General features: G+C 47.8%; 1 protein-coding gene across 1 annotated transcript; it reads right to left on the reverse strand.

Annotated features, from left to right (window-relative positions):
- Positions 1–399: 399 nt before the first annotated feature.
- LOC142288341 (perilipin-2-like) lies at positions 400–10,675 on the reverse strand (the record flags this gene model as incomplete). Its single annotated transcript, XM_075333505.1, has 5 exons — positions 10,657–10,675; positions 10,459–10,498; positions 6,885–7,080; positions 1,084–1,166; positions 400–652 (listed from the first exon to the last, which is right to left on the reverse strand). Coding segments are annotated over exons 2-5 (556 nt in total), but the record flags the coding sequence as incomplete, so codon positions are not given.
- Between the last annotated feature and the right edge of the window lie 7,567 nt (positions 10,676–18,242).

The raw sequence follows: 18,242 nt of genomic DNA on the forward strand, positions 1-18,242 counted from the left end.
CAAATGCAGAAACATTAAGATTGTGATTACAAAGATGGAGGGGGGGGGGGATGACAAACCAAAGCACCCCTTTAAAAGATTAATATGGTGAGAGAAGCTGCATGAAGCTGAGGCAGCCTCCTGTGATATCACATTTTAGACATCACCAGAAATGCAGTAAGATATTAGCCAAATCTAGGGCATTTTAGTTGGGAAGTTGGTTAAATTGGCATTCAGTGACAGACCAGCCTTTCAAAGGTCACAAGAAATAAAACTTTGTGCCCATTTATAAAAATGGAAATTACCCTTTAGTCAGGCTAGTTTTTTTGGCCTGAAACCAACAACTCTCACGTACCCTGTCCACAAAGGTAGGCAAGTTTCCCAGGCTGGGTCACCATTGGCTTGCTAGGTTTCGCTTACCTAGCTCTTCATCTGTTTGTGGCAGGTATTGTTCCAGAAGATATTCAGACCTAGTTAGTGCAGAGTCCACACGGTCGCTTATGATCTGCACTACACGGCTTCCCAGAACAGTATTAATGCTGCCATTTACAACAGCCTTAGACATCTCCACACTCTCCTGAACAGCTCCCTTGGTTTTATCCACTACTCCTGTGATACTATGGATAACAGCATCTCTGGCACCAACAACTGCTTCTGAGGCATTAGCCACAACCTAAAATGTACAAGATGACACCTCTAATATGACAGTAGGTAAAGTTTAAGGGGGGGGGGGGGGGGTGTTGTCCACTAAGACTGCCCCTGTAAAAATAAGCCTATACCCCATTGGTGAAGTTGCAGAGATGTCAAGCCACATTCCCAGGGCCCACATGACATGCGGGACCCGCGACCAATAAGCACCCAGTATCTCCCCAACTGGACATTTCAGCAGGATGTGAGCGCTGTGCTGACTTCCTGCTCAAAAATGTCCAAAGGTGGGGAGAAGGACGCCAGTGGAGATTGGTAATGGGGCAAGTGGGTCATCATGTGGAGCCTGGAGAAGAGTATAGGCACATTTATTTATGTGAGCAAACAAGGGGACTGAGATGGGGGTTGTTTAAGTAGTGGACACCTTCTTTAAGGCTCTACATGACTTCAGTAGCTTACCTTTTCAGAAGACTGATACAGAATAGGCAACCTTTCTTCAATTTTATCAAGTCCAACGCAGGCAATATTGTTTGCCAGAGCAACTGGGAAGGGAGAGGGGAAAAGAACAAAGTTACATCTACATATTGATGCCAGCAGAGTTCTGGCAAATACTGGCAAGGTGCTATGCATACTTCTGATGCTAGGAGAGAATGGACTGTAGGTTACAAGATACAGCCCTTCCATGATACACAGGTCTTGTTTATGTTTCTAGTGTGAAGAATAAAGGTGAGTGAATCAGGCAAATTTGGAATTTGTGTGGCATCTCCTGGGAAATATGCCGAGAAGATATTCTATTTGAATTTAGGCGATGTACACATGCTGAATCTGTGTGGTGACCAAAAAAAAAATAAAAATGAAGCCTGTGATTACAAAATGCAGACTGGGACTCAAAAATAGAAATAAAAATTATGAGTATGCAATACTAACCAAGTCACTGGTGTGGCTGTAACTGCTCCGTGGCCTCATTCACTTCTGGGGCTACTCATAACCTTCATTTACATATGCACCGCTTCCCCTGCCCACTGCTGTGGTTGCAGTCAGAAACCCACACACACTTAGTGACTGACACTTGCAGTTACTGACCAGGTCTATTGCACAGTAAAAACATAGGGTCCCCCTAGCACAGAAAGCTTATGGCTACAACTCCTAGCCATGTGCTTATCTTTCCTGTGTTTCAAAACAGAAAACTGCATTTAAAAAACAAAAAAATCCAAACACATGTGCAGTCCCTCCAATATTGATACCCAAGAGCCCAGCATCTAGGGGCTGGTATGCTCAGGCTAGGGAGAGTCATGCTTTTTGGGCTCCGCCGAGGCTACAAATCCTACAGCTGCCCAGGATTGCTGGTACTTTACCTGGCTCTTGCTGATTGCCCTGAGATTTCAAGGGGGGGGGGGGGGGGGGGGGGGGGTTCAGGGGTGATGTCAGCTCACAGCTGCCACCAAGACTCAAATTAGTAATAGGAGGCAGCTGAGACCTCACTCCCACATTACTAATCTGTAAGTGAGAAGAAATAAAAACTAAAAAGACTTTGGTTGGTTAACTTTACCTCAGGTGACTTCAGTGATCTCACTTGAGTTAATTGAGGTCCCCAGAGGTCAGGTTACCTGTGGTCACAGGTGGAAGGCAGTGAGAACCTCCAGCTGTAGCTAACCAGAGTGATGTCACAGCTGATCGCAAGGCTCAGTCTGCCTAAAACTCAGTAGGCAGTCATGTTCCATGACTGCACACCAACTTGAGATTAAAATGCCCCTCCCTACCTCCAGTGTTTATCCTGTCCCTTCAGGAGAGTTGCATGACAGGTGCTCCTAGCATGGTGCAAATTTAACCAGATTAAAGGATTACAGGCTCAGGGGTCTCAGCCTTGTCAAGCTACCAAGGGACCAGGGCCGCCACTAGGAGTCCCATACTGGCAAAGTTTTCGGGCCCCCTTGGGACTCTGCCCAGGCTCAACCCCCAGCTCCGCCTCCACCACTCAAACTTCCTAGCCTCACTGCTACTTTTGCAATAACTCAGCCATAGCCTCAGCCATAGATTAAGCTATATACGTCCACCCACAGCTACATATTGCACACTATGCAGGACACATCTTACACAACACATACAGACAGCACATAAATGAGTCACATTATACTCACCTGCCCTTGATGCAATTCAGCGCCCTCCCATGCATCTAGCTGAGGTAAGGCAGGGGTTGGGAGGCCCCCCAGTCTGAGATCACCTGAACCTGTCTGGGATCAGCGCCCCTACCCCAGGCTGAGAGCAGTGGCCCCCCCCCCCCGGTCTGAGATGAGCGGGCGGGCCACCTCACACACCCTGGCGAATGTCTTCAGCTCACAGCGCTTACCTGTCCCGCTGGCTGCCGCATCCTAGCCACCTCTGCCGCCGTTACATGCAGGAGGGTAATGAGGTCGCAGAGTGATGACCTCACCACACTGCTGCAAGGTCCAGCAATGATGTGCCGGCGCCCTGCTCCAATGACTGCCTCCACTCCACCAGATGGCCAATTTGCATTCTCCGCCCTGTCACATGCAAATAGTGATTATAGTCATAAGAAGGTGAAGTGACACCACTGGGCAACTGTGACTGGGGCCTGGTGAAGGAGGGGCCCATCCTGCCGGGGGCTTAATAAAAATAAGTATTTACCCTGGGCCTGTCCGGGCCCCCTACACCAGGCACAGTAGTAATGCCCTGATTGCGGCCCTGCAAGGGCCAACACCTTTAAGAAAGGTCCCTCAGCCATCACTTGCTATAAGAATGGAGATTCCCCCGAGCCCACCCTCCCTGCCAAGCAGTCCAGTGCTAACAAGTCACATTTTTCACAAAGGAATCGCCTTCTAGAGAAAATTGGATTTAGCGCAATAGGACAATTGTAGAACCACAGACCTTTTTATAGTAGCCCAGGATCCCACCCTTCACATTAAATGGGTCCCGGCAAAGAAAAAGTAAAGGTCTTACCATGATAAACTGGGTACAAAAAAAAAAAAATATATAAGCTGAGGCTTCCGCTTTGTTATCACAATTTGATTAATACCAAATGCAGCCTTTTATATTGCTTGATTAATATGCATTTTAATATCCTAATCTATGCCCTGTCAGGAGCAAAGATACTGACAGAATGCAGAGCATCTCTTTAAGACTCCCCTGATGAGTAACTAATGAAATGCGTTGGGTGGATGCATATTGATCAAGCAAGATAAAGAAAGGCTGCATTTGGTATTTATTAATCAAATTGTGATAACCAAGAGGACACCTCATCTGGTGGCAGAGAGCTCCATAGTCTACCTCAGGCTCACTGGTCTCACAAGAAAATCTAGGGTCTCCCTGCTCTCAAATGAAGAATCACTCTGGGATTTAAAGAGACCCTCGTTCCTCTAGATGTTCCCTGGTCACCATTGAAGGCTGTGTATATGTCTACACTAGTGACAATTATACACTAATGGAGTATAGTCCATTCCTAGTTAGGCAGTCTGCCCCAGGTGGTAGAGGGTTTGTTTTTTTATACCAGCTCAGGATAGGACTAGGTTACTGTATGGCGGGTCCATCATTACCCAAGGCACAGTCCTTGGACTTCTGGGGCCAGAATGTGACCTCTGGTGGAACAGGCTTGGCAATTTCTGGGTGTTCTGGATCCTAAAACAGGCATGTTACTTCTCAATGAGAAACCTTTGTATGCAGTGCATATTGTTTCAGATTGATCATACTATCCAGATTTCTGGAGTTTACAAATTGGTTACTATATCTAACCAAGTTCTTGCCTGGGACTTGGGTCCTAAAAGGAGTTGTCCAGTAAACAACACTTTTTTTCTCAGAAATCTTATGTTCCTTTCCACACGTTATTTTAACACTATTACCTTTTATTGTTCTCTAGCAGCACATCCTCATTGTTGGCTCCAGCTGATGGGGTTAATATCTCTCCTGACTTCCTGGGTTCAGTTCCCACAACTTCCATGATCCTTTGCAGTGGCCTGTAGGACTGCATCTATCACACCCACTCAGCACTCCACCCAAACGCCTCCCTGCCATCTTCCCTGTCTCTGCATGTTATCGAAGCACAGAGAAATCACATCAATGACAGCAGCAGCTCCATCTCTGCACAGCCAGGGAAAACACACTGCTCTGCAGATGCACACTGTGCTCTGCGATAAAATATACTCACCTGACATGACGCCTCTCTCTCCTGGTGCTGACCTCGCACACAGCTGCAGGATGGTAAGTAAACCTCCCCCACCCCCCCCACCCCCTTCTCATGCTGGGCTGTGACATGGTGATTGTCGCCTACAGCCCAGTCCCTCACGATCAGAGGCAGCACAAGCTTCTGATATTACGTAAACTTTCAGAGCTTGGACGTTGACGTGACATCAGTGGATGCCAGAGGCCACAGCACCCGGGGTCATGTGATCAGCACTGAGCGTGCAGTGTAGCCCTACTCTGCAGGAAGTGAAAATAGACCTACAATAAGAATTTACATTGATAGTGAAAAGTTAAAAAAAGATAAGGGTGAACCACCACTTTAAGGCTTCTGTACCCCCCTGAGCCATTTGGTATTGCTCCTGTGGAACGATCTGGAAAATGGGAATTACACCTACTGGTAATTCAGTTTCCATTAGTCCCTCAGGATAACACCCTTACTTCCATCCTCTTAGTAACTCATTGGCAAAATAAACTGTATTTGTTGGTATAAATAGTGTATCCCCCCCTCTGCAAGTACTAGAAAAAGACACTGGAGGGTGGAGGGGGTCTTTTAACCTCTGATCCTGTCCCTGTATAGGTCAAGGGGATTACCCCCTGTAGTGCTGTCATGAGAGAATACTGGAAACTGAGTTACCAGTAGGTGCATTTCATTTCAAAATAAGGATTTTGGGGGGCTTCTTTTGATAACAGATTACTGATGGAGGGGGTCTGAGATGCCTCACATTACTGATCTAGGGCTTCGTGGCAGCTGTGGGCTGTAATTAAGCCCCTGTTAGCCCAATTGCCACCACACCAATTAGGAAGAGCCAGGTAAAGTGGCAGGATTGTAACATCTAATGAATGCAGCAGTCCTGGGCAGCTGCCGGCTGCCTTTTCTTCTTTTTGGCTGAGGAATGGGGCACCACAAGCATGAGTCTTCTCAGCCTGAGAAACCCAGCTCCCAGCTGTCTGGCTTTATCAGGGAACTGTACACTTTTCTACCTACTTTTGTACATAAAAGCAGCATGTGTTTCCTCCTCTTTTGCTACACAGCCAAGACAAGCTCATGGCTGGGGCTGACAGCCGCTGTAGGCTGTGCTTAGTATCATAATATGGTGAGGCCCCTATGTGAAATTTTACGGTACAATATATACCTGCTCACCAGCATCTGATTGGAAGCATCAGACATGCTATCACTGTGTGCGCGTGCACATGTCTGCCTGCAACCAATCAGATGCTGGTGGGTGGGGAAAGAAGGCATATTCAAAATAGGTAATGAGTGGCTTGGAAGTGAATGAGTGACTGTGGGAGCTTACAGCTGCACCGGTGACAAGGCAAGTATAAAGATTTGCTCCTACCCCTTTGTGCCAGATTCTGGTCCCAATAGACTAGGAAAAGGCAACTGGCCAGATGCAGGGATCAATCACTGCCCACCGAGTCAGCAGGGGATTGATCTGCAAGTCCTCCCATCACTAATTAGAAACTCTGCTACAAAATGTAAAGAAACATGCAGCTTCTGAGGTCATCACAATAATGTAATAGAAAAAACTGCAAATATAGCCACAGTAAAAATGAAGTCTCAGACCATACTGGGGAAGGAAATGCATGCAATTTTGGTATCAAAACTGGTAAAATAATGCAGTGTGAGCATGTAGCCTTAATGTCTTGCACCCACAATGCTCAATGAACCACTATCCGCCTGACAGCTCTGATGAGGGCCAAAAGGGTTCTGTGCAAGCGCTCAAAAGTCCAAGAAAATGCACCATAACCTTGGCTGCACTGAACCATCCTGGACATCAGCAGGAAATCCCATTTCTGTGAAAGGCTCAGGGTTACTAGAAGCAGTGAGGATTGGAAAGTAGACTATGGCTCTGCATCATAAAGGCTGAAAAAAAACAAAAACACCAAACAACCCACAAGTCTGCATTCTGGAAAATACAGATTTGTACATTTCAGTACTCCACTTGCAGATGAATTTGCTGATCTTCAGGACAAGTTGCCTTGCAGCAACCCACCAAGCATTCGGTGTGCAGATTACCACAGAATTACATGTTTGACAGTGACCACCATCGAGACGCTAAACCTACTTTGAGGCTCGAGTTTCTGCAGGATTGGCATGGCGCTGGTGATGGCCACAGAAGTGATGCTCTTCACACTTTTCTCTGCGACGTCACATACAGACTTCAGGTAGGGATGGTTGTCTTTAGTGGTCACGTAGGTGGAGGACACCATGTCATATGTAGAGCTCACAAATGGGAGGTTTATCAACCTTACCACCACATTCTACACAAGAAAAAAAGAACAACAAATCACTTGTACAGTCTGGTAATTCCATTCAAAATAAATTTCATTAAAATTAATTCTTCCATGAACTAGATTAAATCCCCAGGGTCAGACTAATCAGTTTAGTCTCCATTTTACAACAACATGGCATGCTGCAATGATCACTGGATCCTAAAGATGCACCTAGGAAAAGGCATTACTTCTATAGCAATAAATGCTTACCAATAACAATCTTACCCAATTTCCATTGCCGCATCCATCCCCTCCTCAAGAATAAAACCTCTAATTATGCTGGATCACAGGAGTGCGGGACCTGGAGGCCACTAACAGGGTAAAGCATATGGACTGAAGGTAACAGATCAGACAGGTTTGGGGAGAGGTGGGAACCATCTCTTGGGATTGTGCACTGGATGTCACAGCCAGGTTCCCATGATACCAAGTGACCACTGATGAATCCACTGCCAGATTACTGAACTGTGGACAGCAGTCTGATCATTGGAGTTCACACTGGGGATTGCTGTGCAGCCGTGTCCTGCAATCAGACAGGGTTCAACTGAGGGCTGCCTGCTGCTCAATTAACTGAGCTGAACCATTGCTGGATTGCAGGACAAAGCACCAGAGCAGTCCGGCCATGGGACTACATCAGGATGAGTTGTGTTACATCTAATGAATGTGCCATGTCTGGGTTGGCTGCAGGTTAGTATTTTTAGGCTGTTATGGGGCAATATCCACAGACCTTCTGAAACTGAATAACCAGCAGTCAGCTTTACCATGGATTGGTTAAAAAAAAAGAATATAAAAAGAAATACAGCACTTTTTTAATTTAAATAAATTGGGTGGATCTTTATTTTTCATAAACAGCCACAGTAAGGCTGCTTTCACACTACGTCTTTTTAACATGCGTCCTGAAATTATCCCCCCCCACCCGCAAAAACAGATCCAGTGCAAATATGTTTTCACTTCAGTGCATTTGCAATGGACTCGCGTCCACATGCATTTGCGTGCGTTATAGTGAGGATCCAGCAACTTCCAGTTTAACTTTCCAAAAACGCTACTTGTAGCATTTTTGAGCTGCGTCCAAATACTGCAAATCGCTGGATCCTGACTAAACAGCACGCAAACGCATGTGAACGCTGGCATGCTGATACAGGATCCTGCTTGAGCATGCCCAGAAACCAGCCTGGCGTGATCAGTCCCTCTCTCCCCCTCCCCCCTCCTTAGAGCAGTGGACGCTCGTAACCAAGATAAATATCAGGTAACCAAGCAAAGCGCTTCTTAGTTACCCGATGTTAACCTTGGTTACAGCTTACTGCAGTTGTCAGATGCCGGCTCCCAGTCCATCACATTCAGTTCCCCTCACTCCCGATGACATGACTTCAATGCCCGCCCATAAACTTCAAGTGACAGGATCCTGGAAAATAACATGCGTTTCTTTGCAAAACAGGATCTGCTTTCGCAGCAAAAAAACATTTATGAGGCATTGAGGCATGTTAGAAAAACAGTGTGAAAGCAGTCCCCTGGAGGCTGCAGCTAGTTTTACCCCTGCTGGTAATCAAAAATATGGCAAAACCACATGCCATTCATTACGTTATTTTACACTACCATACAATAAATCAGATACTAAAAGAAGGGGGGCATATCTAGCAGTCTGCAGACACTGGCACACAGTGGGCAGGGGAAAAGTGAATATTCATGAAGCTTAATGAGCAGGCCAGGAGAAGTGTGACTGCAGTGTAATCTTCCAGGAAATATGTATAAGGCTGTGCCCACGTTTGTGCGCTCTGCACTGCAACGTCCGCTTCAGAGCGCAGCTGAAAAGCTCCGTTCTGAAACTTTGCCGACTGCAGAATTCGTGCGCTCTGGATGCTGCCTCTCCCTATAGACAGAATGGAGACAGCATGCAAAGCGCACAAAAGTAGTGACATGTTGCTTTTTAGAACGCAGTGATTTGGCAGCATGCAAATCGCTGCGTTCTAAAACGCAACGTGGGCATGGATTATGCACAAAGATTGCATGTGTCCTGCATCCCCTGCACAGTTACGCTGCAGTGCAGAACGCAGCGTAACTGCATGCAATACGCACACGTGGGCACACTGCTCTTAACCCCTTAGCAGCCACCTAGCCCTTACTCCAACCATTTTACAGCACAGAAAGTCTTGTCCCCATTTACTTCTATGGGGTTTGTTGTCTTGGGTCAGGTTTCGTTTCCAGTTATAACTTCTCATTCCATATTAGACAAACCCAAATGTGCATGGGTCTGCTCATCTCTATTAAACAATTAATCAGCATGTAGGCAACTAGAGATGTGCTGTCAATCATAATACGCAGATAATGGTTTATCAGACACTTCTAAATATGTCATGAAGACCACCTTGTCTAAATGAGCCATTAGAGAAAAGTGGAGAAATCCAGACTTCAAAACCAACTAATCTGTTTACATGCCCATGCAGCTTTCAGAGACAAATCCAGAAGACCCCTCACATTAGGAGTCTGTTCATTTCTAAATAAGCCTCACTTTCATATGCAAATGAGGCTGAAGGGTTATGGTAGCCTTCATGCCTTTACCATTCCAGCTCTATTCCTCACCCAGCACCACCTCTTGCTAGAATGAGCCTCTATGCTGGGTAACCTCAGGCAATGGAGCTCTCAATGAAGTAGTAAGCGGTGGCACAGAGCTGGAGTGACAGATCCACAACCTCATTTGCACATGAATTAAAAACACTGATTTCTCAAAGACTGACCATGTAAAGGTTGTGCTGAGCTTGATTTCTGGAATCTACATGCACATTACGGGGGTGAGAGCCTGCTGACAGATCCCTTTACATGCATCACATATGCATTAGATCATCTCTGAAAATAAAGAATTCAGGACCCTCACTAAGGGGTTAAAGCTGATGAGCCGCACTCACTGCAGCACCTGCTCAATGCCAGCACTGACCACAGCACAGACTGCAGGTATAGGAAGACACCCATAGGAGCACAGCCATTTCCATCAGTGATCAGATCATGTACTGCTCTACAGCTCCACACAGCGCTACAGAACAGTCCTGGCCATAATCCTCACATGGAAGCACCAACACCTGGAGATCTGCACCAAACCCGACCTGAGGTGGGCACTGCCAGCAGATCCTGTGCACCTGGGGCACTACATAGCCTGGCACCAGCAGATACCAGAGAGCCTCCCACAGGGCATATACCAGGGGCACTGAGGAGCCACCTACTGCTGCACTAATAGTGAGGGGCTCAGACCCCACAGTAAGGGGCAGACTATAAGCTCCACTACATCTGCTCCCTCCATGCCCAATATATACCAGGGTGGAAACAGCTGCTCCTGACAGCACTATCACCCATTACACAGGACGGCATAGAGGGAATTACCTGCTGCTCCATTGTCTCAGCCATGTCACTAGGGAAATACCTACAAAAAAAATAAATTCAAGAAAACAAGTAAAAACCTCACTACATCAAAACCAAAACCACCACAGGCGCGCACTGCCACCAACTCACACAAACTGCCAGAGAGGAATGAGCGCTCCTCGGCCGTCTGCGCACTTATAGACGGATAACCACGCCCACCTGACTATGCGCGGTCTCCGGAGGCTCCCTGCAGTCAGCTGACTGGTGACGTCACAGTCTGCTCTCCTGACTGAGGGCGGCTGTGCGCGGCGTGCAGGGGTCACGGTGTGACTGACAGTTGTGTGGTGAGGCCGGTAACGGGGGCGTGTTATGTGCTGGAGGAGCCTGTACACACGGCAGTTATTGTGGGGATAGTGGGAGTGGGGTCTGGTGTAATGTATGTATCACTTCTCCCTGCACACAGGGCATTAGAGCCCCATACACAGGGCAGTTATTGTGGGGATAGTGGGAGTGGGGTCTAGCAGAGCCGGCTCCAGGTGTTTCTGGGCCCTGGGCGAAAGAATCTCAGTGGGCCCCATCCACACATACACATGCACAGATACATACACACAGGGCCGTATTTGCCATTAGGCACTTGAGGGCACGTGCCTGGGGCGGCGCCTTCCAGAGGGGCAGCGCCCAGACCAAAACTTTAATTTTATTTTTTTTTAAAATAAATCTTCCTCCCTCCTCCAAACTCTTTATTAAATCCGGCGCCTTTTTGGAGGAGGGAGGGGGCGCCGCAGTCATTTATAGTCGCGTCTATAACACGCGACTATAAATGAAACTGTGAGCGTGCCGGCACTTCCGGGGTCAGAGGAGCTGGAATCAGCTCCCCGCCCCGACGTGCTGCCGTGCGCTCACTGTGCAGAGGTCACAGCAGCGTGAGGCAGCGCCGCGCAGAGGAGGACGGGAGATGGAACCGCCGCCGAGCAAGATGTCAGATCCTGCCACCGCCACCGTGGAGAACGGGAGATGCAGCCTGGAGCAGGTAAGCGCTGTACAGCTGAAGACCGTGCCGAACAAGCAACCCGGGGGGGCGCGCAACATAAAGGATGAGGGGATGGAACATGATGTGGGGGCGCAACATGGAGGATGAGGGGATGGAACATGATGTGGGGGCGCAACATGGAGGATGGGGGGATGGAACATGATGTGGGGGCGCAACATGGAGGATGGGGGGATGGAACATGATGTTGGGGCGCAACATGGAGGATGAGGGGATGGAACATGATGTGGGGGCGCAACATGGAGGATGGGGGGGATGAAGCATGATGTGGGGGCACAACATGGAGGATGGGGGGGATGAAGCATGATGTGGGGGCACAACATGGAGGATGGGGGGGATAAAGCATGATGTGGGGGCACAACATGGAGGATGGGGGGATGAAGCATGATGTGGCGGCACAACATGGAGGATGGGGGGATGAAGCATGATGTGGCGGCACAACATGGAGGATGGGGGGCACAAAGCATGATGTGGGGGCACAACATGGAGGATGGGGGGGCACGAAGCATGATGTGGGGGCACAACATGGAGGATGGGGGGATGAAGCATGATGTGGGGGTGCAACATGGAGGATGGGGGGATGAAGCATGATGTGGGGGTGCAACATGGAGGATGGGGGGATGAAGCATGATGTGGCGGCACAACATGGAGGATGGGGGGCACAAAGCATGATGTGGGGGCACAACATGGAGGATGGGGGGGCACGAAGCATGATGTGGGGGCACAACATGGAGGATGGGGGGATGAAGCATGATGTGGGGGTGCAACATGGAGGATGGGGGGATGAAGCATGATGTGGGGGTGCAACATGGAGGATGGGGGGATGAAGCATGATGTGGGGGGGGGGTGCAAGATGGAGGATGGGGGGATGAAGCATGATGTGGGGGTGCAACATGGAGGATGGGGGGATGAAGCATGATGTGGGGGTGCAACATGGAGGATGGGGGGATGAAGCACCATGTGGGGGTGCAACATGGAGGATGGAGCATGATGTGGGGGCGCAGCATGGGGGATGGAGCAGAATGGGAAAATGGGGGGGTGGGGGAGGGAAAATGAGGGTGGTGGACAGTATAGCAAATGGGAGTTGCAGTATTGAGAATGAGAGGCATGGTATGGAGAATGGGGAAGCATGGGGGGTGCTCGGTATGGAAGGGGAACCATGGTGGGCTTGGTATGGAGGGGGCTTGATATGGAGAAGGAGCAGCACGGGGAGCGCTCAGTTAGGACCCTGGGAGGGCTCGGTATACAGAATGCGAAGCTTAAGGTTTATTATAGAGTGTGGACAGCATGAGGGGGGCAGTGAAGTGGGGGCTGCATGGAGAGGTGGGGACAGTGGGGGTCATAGTTCATAAGTGAGGAAGGTCTGGAGGGTATAATTCAGTGGTGAGGACAGTGGGGGTTTTCATTTGAGGGGGCAGTGTAGTGGAAATGTTATAGGTGAGAATGTGGAGGCTGTATACTATAAGTGACACGGTGTGAGGTCATTCTTTGTGCTGTGAGCTCAGTGATGGGCAGTTATTTATTCTTGGGCACAGCCTTGGGCTTACTTAGGGTGGTTACTCTTTAGTGAGGAGAATTATGAGTCTGTCACCAGGTTTTTGCCACCTAATTTGAGAGCAGCATAATGTAGGGGCAGAGATCCTGATTCCAGTGTTGTCACTTACTGGGCTGCTTAGTGTAGTTTTGATAAAATCACTGTTTAATCAGCAGTAGTTATCATTTCAGGACTACTTGGTGTGCTGCAGAAATATTTTACTCCCGGAATCCATTCTGTCTGCATGTTCTGGTTCTCGGAAAAACTCGGGGCCACGGTAGTCGGACCCCCAGCGATTGGAAAGTTATTCCCCATCCCAAGGATAGGGGGTAAGTTTCCAATGTGAGAAAACCCTTTTAAAGCATTGACTGATTCCAGCAATGTGTCACTTACTGAGCTGTTTGCTGTCATTTTCTCTGCTGTAGATCTTGCAGTTATACAGAGCTCATGAATATGCTGGACTACCTGCAGCACACCAAGATTAAGGAAAACAGAGCAGTGTATATGGGCTTCATTAGGAGTGAAAGGCAGCAACTTCAATAGGTATGCACAAATAAGAAGAAACAGAAGTCTTTACATTTGCCTAAGTATCTGTATATCCCATGGTCAATAATTAGCGATAATAAACGCTATAGTGCACATAAAAAGTTTTATTAGACACAAGGTCCATGGAGTATAGAATATAATAAAACACAGGACAGGATGTGACAATGACGGGCGAATAATCCCCATGTGGGGCCACATGTAGGGTAATTCATATACTGTCTCCCTGATATACAAAGTGCTGAGTGCTAGAACCAAGCTTATACATGAAACACCTACCAGCCTTTACTTACAGCAGTGTACTGACCAGAGTCAGATAATCACAGGCTAGAAAAACAGTGAGCCATAGAGACCCACAACAGCACTGGCTAGCAGTACAGGGGGCTTACCAACAGGGGGAGAGCGAAGTACAGGGAGCTTACCAACAGGGGGAGATCGCAGTACAGGGAGCTTACCAACAGGGGGAGATCGCAGTACAGGGGGCTTACCAACAGGGGGAGATCGCAGTACAGGGAGCGTACCAACAGGGGGAGATCGCAGTACAGGGGGCTTACCAACAGGGGGAGATCGCAGTACAGGGAGCGTACCAACAGGGGGAGATCGCAGTACAGGGAGCGTACCAACAGGGGGAGATCGCAGTACAGGGAGCTTACCAACAGGGGGAGATCGCAGTACAGGGAGCTTACCAACAGGGGGAGATCGCAGTACAGGGAGCTTACCAACAGGGGGAGATCGCAGTACAGGGAGCGTACCAACAGGGGGAGATCGCAGTACAGGGAGCGTACCAACAGGGGGAGATCGCAGTACAGGGAGCGTACCAACAGGGGGAGATCGCAGTACAGGGAGCTTACCAACAGGGGGAGATCGCAGTACAGGGAGCGTACCAACAGGGGGAGATCGCAGTACAGGGAGCGTACCAACAGGGGGAGATCGCAGTACAGGGAGCGTACCAACAGGGGGAGATCGCAGTACAGGGAGCGTACCAACAGGGGGAGATCGCAGTACAGGGAGCGTACCAACAGGGGGAGATCGCAGTACAGGGAGCGTACCAACAGGGGGAGATCGCAGTACAGGGAGCGTACCAACAGGGGGAGATCGCAGTACAGGGAGCGTACCAACGGGGAGATCGCAGTACAGGGAGCGTACCAACAGGGGGAGATCGCAGTACAGGGAGCGTACCAACAGGGGGAGATCGCAGTACAGGGAGCTTACCAACAGGGGGAGATCGCATGTGGCCCCACATGGGGATTATTCGCCTGTCATTGTCAAATCCTGTCCTGTGTTTTATTATATTCTATATCCCATGGACCTTGTGTCTAATAAACGCTATAGTGCACAAAGCTTTATTATCGCTAATTATTGACCATGGGATATACAGATACGTAGGCAAATGTAAAGACTTCTGTTTCTTCTTATTTGTGCATACCTATTGAAGTTGTTGCCTTTCACTCCTAATGAAGCCCATATACACTGCTCTGTTTTCCTTAATCTTGGTGTGCTGCAGGTAGTCCAGCATATTCTTGAGCTCTGTATAACTGCAAGATCTGCAGCAGAGAAAATGACAGCAAACAGCTCAGTAAGTGACACATTGCTGGAATCAGTCAATGCTTTAAAAGGGTTTTCTCACATTGGAAACTTACCCCCTATCCTTGGGATGGGGAATAACTTTCCAATCGCTGGGGGTCTGACTACAGTGGCCCCGAGTTTTTCCGAGAACCAGAACATGCAGACAGAATGGATTCCGGGAGTAAAATTTCATAGTCCGGTCTCCTGAGCTGTGCACTTAAGAGGTCTTTTGAGCAATTGGTGGGGGTCTCAAGTCCCACCCCATGATGCCCCTTCTCCCTACTAAGCCCACCTCTGCCCTTCTAATCTCAGAATTAATGGACCTAAACATATAAGATCTCCTCCAAAAGTTAAGTCTACTGCCTGGGACTAATCAGTATTGAGGTTCTTATATGGTCTACAGTTTAATGATGGCTGGTAACAACTACCAGCATCTCCTTACCATTGTTAAGGACATACTGAGAGTTCTACGTTAATGGAATACATATATGTTTATGGGTCTAACCTGACACTGCACATGATTGCTGTACGAAGTTGGCAATGTATTCATGTACTGATGGTGGTTTTGGTGATGCCTTATTGTCTTTAGGGTGGGTTTGGCAATGTATTATTGTCTTTAGGGTGGGTTTGGTGATGTATTATTGTATTTAGGGTGGTTTTGGTGATATTACTGTATTGACAGTAGTTCTATTGATGTATTACTGTACTAACTGTGGTTTTGGTTACGTATTCTTGTATTTAGGGTGGTTTTAGTTATGTATTACTGTACTGATGATGGTTCTGGTGATAGTCATGTAGCTGTTGTAATCTTTACCTTTATCAGTCTTGATCCTAAAACATAAGGTCAGCGTACTGGACTAAAAATACAGCTATCTGCATGTCTGTCAGCCTAATAAATAAGAGACTAAAGCCCCCATACACTATGGTCTGATTTTTAGGCCGGCAGCTATCTTGCTCAGCTCTCCCATATACAGGAGCACTCATTCTGCCAAGTATTTCTGTGTTCTTTATTAGAGCCGCTGCTGGACATCTCAGGCAGCAGCTTATCATTTAGAGGATAATAGGATCTACACTCCGTAATCGGACATGCTGGAGCCTTATTCCCCCCGACAATCAGAAGTTAGAGCCCCCATACACATTGGGCTGTCAGCAGAACCCGTCGATATTGGCGGGTTTAGACCACTTTAGGTTAATGTGTATGCAGGTCTTAACTACTATCTGAAGGCTCTGGGCTCTATCAGGGAATGTGCACACGTCTTGTAGTTGTCTGTGAACCCCCGGAATTATTCAGACAGAATACGCTTCAGGACAGTCATCATTTTATCCTGAAGCAAATATATATTTATTTTTTTTTGCTGTTGCTTCTTGGTTGTTTTTTTCAACATCTTTTAGCTACTGGATTTTACTTATTTTTTAAATGAAGTAGTAAGCGGCATCCAAGCAGCAGCCGCCATATAATGGTCACTGTCAGTCGCTTCATGTCTGAGGAAACCTGACGCGCTTAAAAAACTCCAAAGACTGAACATATGGACAGCAAGTCGTTTACATTGCAGTGTATGAGTTCATTTCTTTAATATTTAGAGTTTGGGGTTTTTGGGCGGGTTACAGCGCGGATCTGTCTGAAAACAAAATGCTGTGTGCACATACCCTTAATCTGACTGATCAGAAGGGGGCGCCACCACTCACAGTGCCTAGGGCAGCAAAACCCCCAAAGACGGCCCTGCACAGATACATACACATACAGGCATACGTACACATATTTATTTAAAGAGAAATTCACAAAAACACATATAAACAGACAAATCTATACACAGTCATATACACTGACATACATAGATACACACACACACACACACACTATTTTTATATATTTATCCAGTATATATATTTCTAATATTGGGAAGCCGGCAACAGCCTCATTCACCTCCCGGCTTGTATAACAGACATAGCCGCACACAGAGCACACTAACACTGCTGTATATACATCACAAGAGAGGCTGGGGACATACACATTACTGGGGGAAATACATATTACTGAGGAAAGGGGTATACAGCAATGGGGGGCATACAGCTCTAGAGGAGGGCGGTGACTCTGAGGTGGGGGGACAAACAGCTGTGAGGTGGGGGGTGACATGCAGCTCTGGGGGTATACAGCTCTGGGGTGGTGGGGGACATACAGCTCTGGGGGATATACAGCACTGGGGTGGGGGGACATACAGCTCTGAAGGGGTATACAGCACCTGGGTGGAGAGAGCATACAGATCTGAGGGGGTATACAGCACCTGGGTGGAGGGAACATACAACTCTGGGGGTATAGTACTATGCAGCCCCCATTGTCCTCCATATAATATTATGTAGCCCCCATATGCACTATTTAGCCCCCATATAACATTAAGCAGCCCCCATATAGCACAATGCAGACCCAGATAGCATTAGGCATCCTCATGTAGTATACAGCCCACATATAGCACAAGGCAGACACATATGGCATTAGGCACCTTCATGTAGTATATAGCCCACATATAGCACAATGCAGACCCAGAAAGCAATAGGCACCCTTGTGTAGTATACAGCCCACATATAGCACAATACAGAACCAGATAGCATTAGGCACCCTCATGCAGTATACAGCCCCTATATACCACAGTCAAGAGCCAGATAGCATTAGGCACCCTTATGTAGTGCAGAGCCCCTATATAGTACACTGCAGAGTCAGATAGCATTAGGCACCCTCATGTAGTACACAGCACCTATATAGCACAGTGCAGAGCCAGATAGCATTAGGTATCCTCATGTAGTACACAGCCCTATATAGTACATTGCAGACCCAGACAGCACAGTGCAGAGCCAGATAGCATTAGGCACCCTCATGTAGTATACAGCTTGTATATATCACAGCCTGTATATAGCACAGTGCAGAGCCAGATAGCAGTAGGCACCCTCATGTAGTATACAGCTTGTATATATCACAGCCTGTATATAGCACAGTGAAGAGCCAGATAGCAATAGGCACCCTCATGTAGCATACAGCTTGTATATAGCACAGCCTGAATATAGCACAGTGCAGAGCCAGATAGCAGTAGGCATCCTCATGTAGTATACAACTTGTAAATA

The sequence above is a fragment of the Anomaloglossus baeobatrachus genome, unplaced genomic scaffold (assembly GCF_048569485.1).
Source record: "Anomaloglossus baeobatrachus isolate aAnoBae1 unplaced genomic scaffold, aAnoBae1.hap1 Scaffold_815, whole genome shotgun sequence".
NCBI classification, from domain to species: Eukaryota; Metazoa; Chordata; class Amphibia; order Anura; family Aromobatidae; genus Anomaloglossus; species Anomaloglossus baeobatrachus.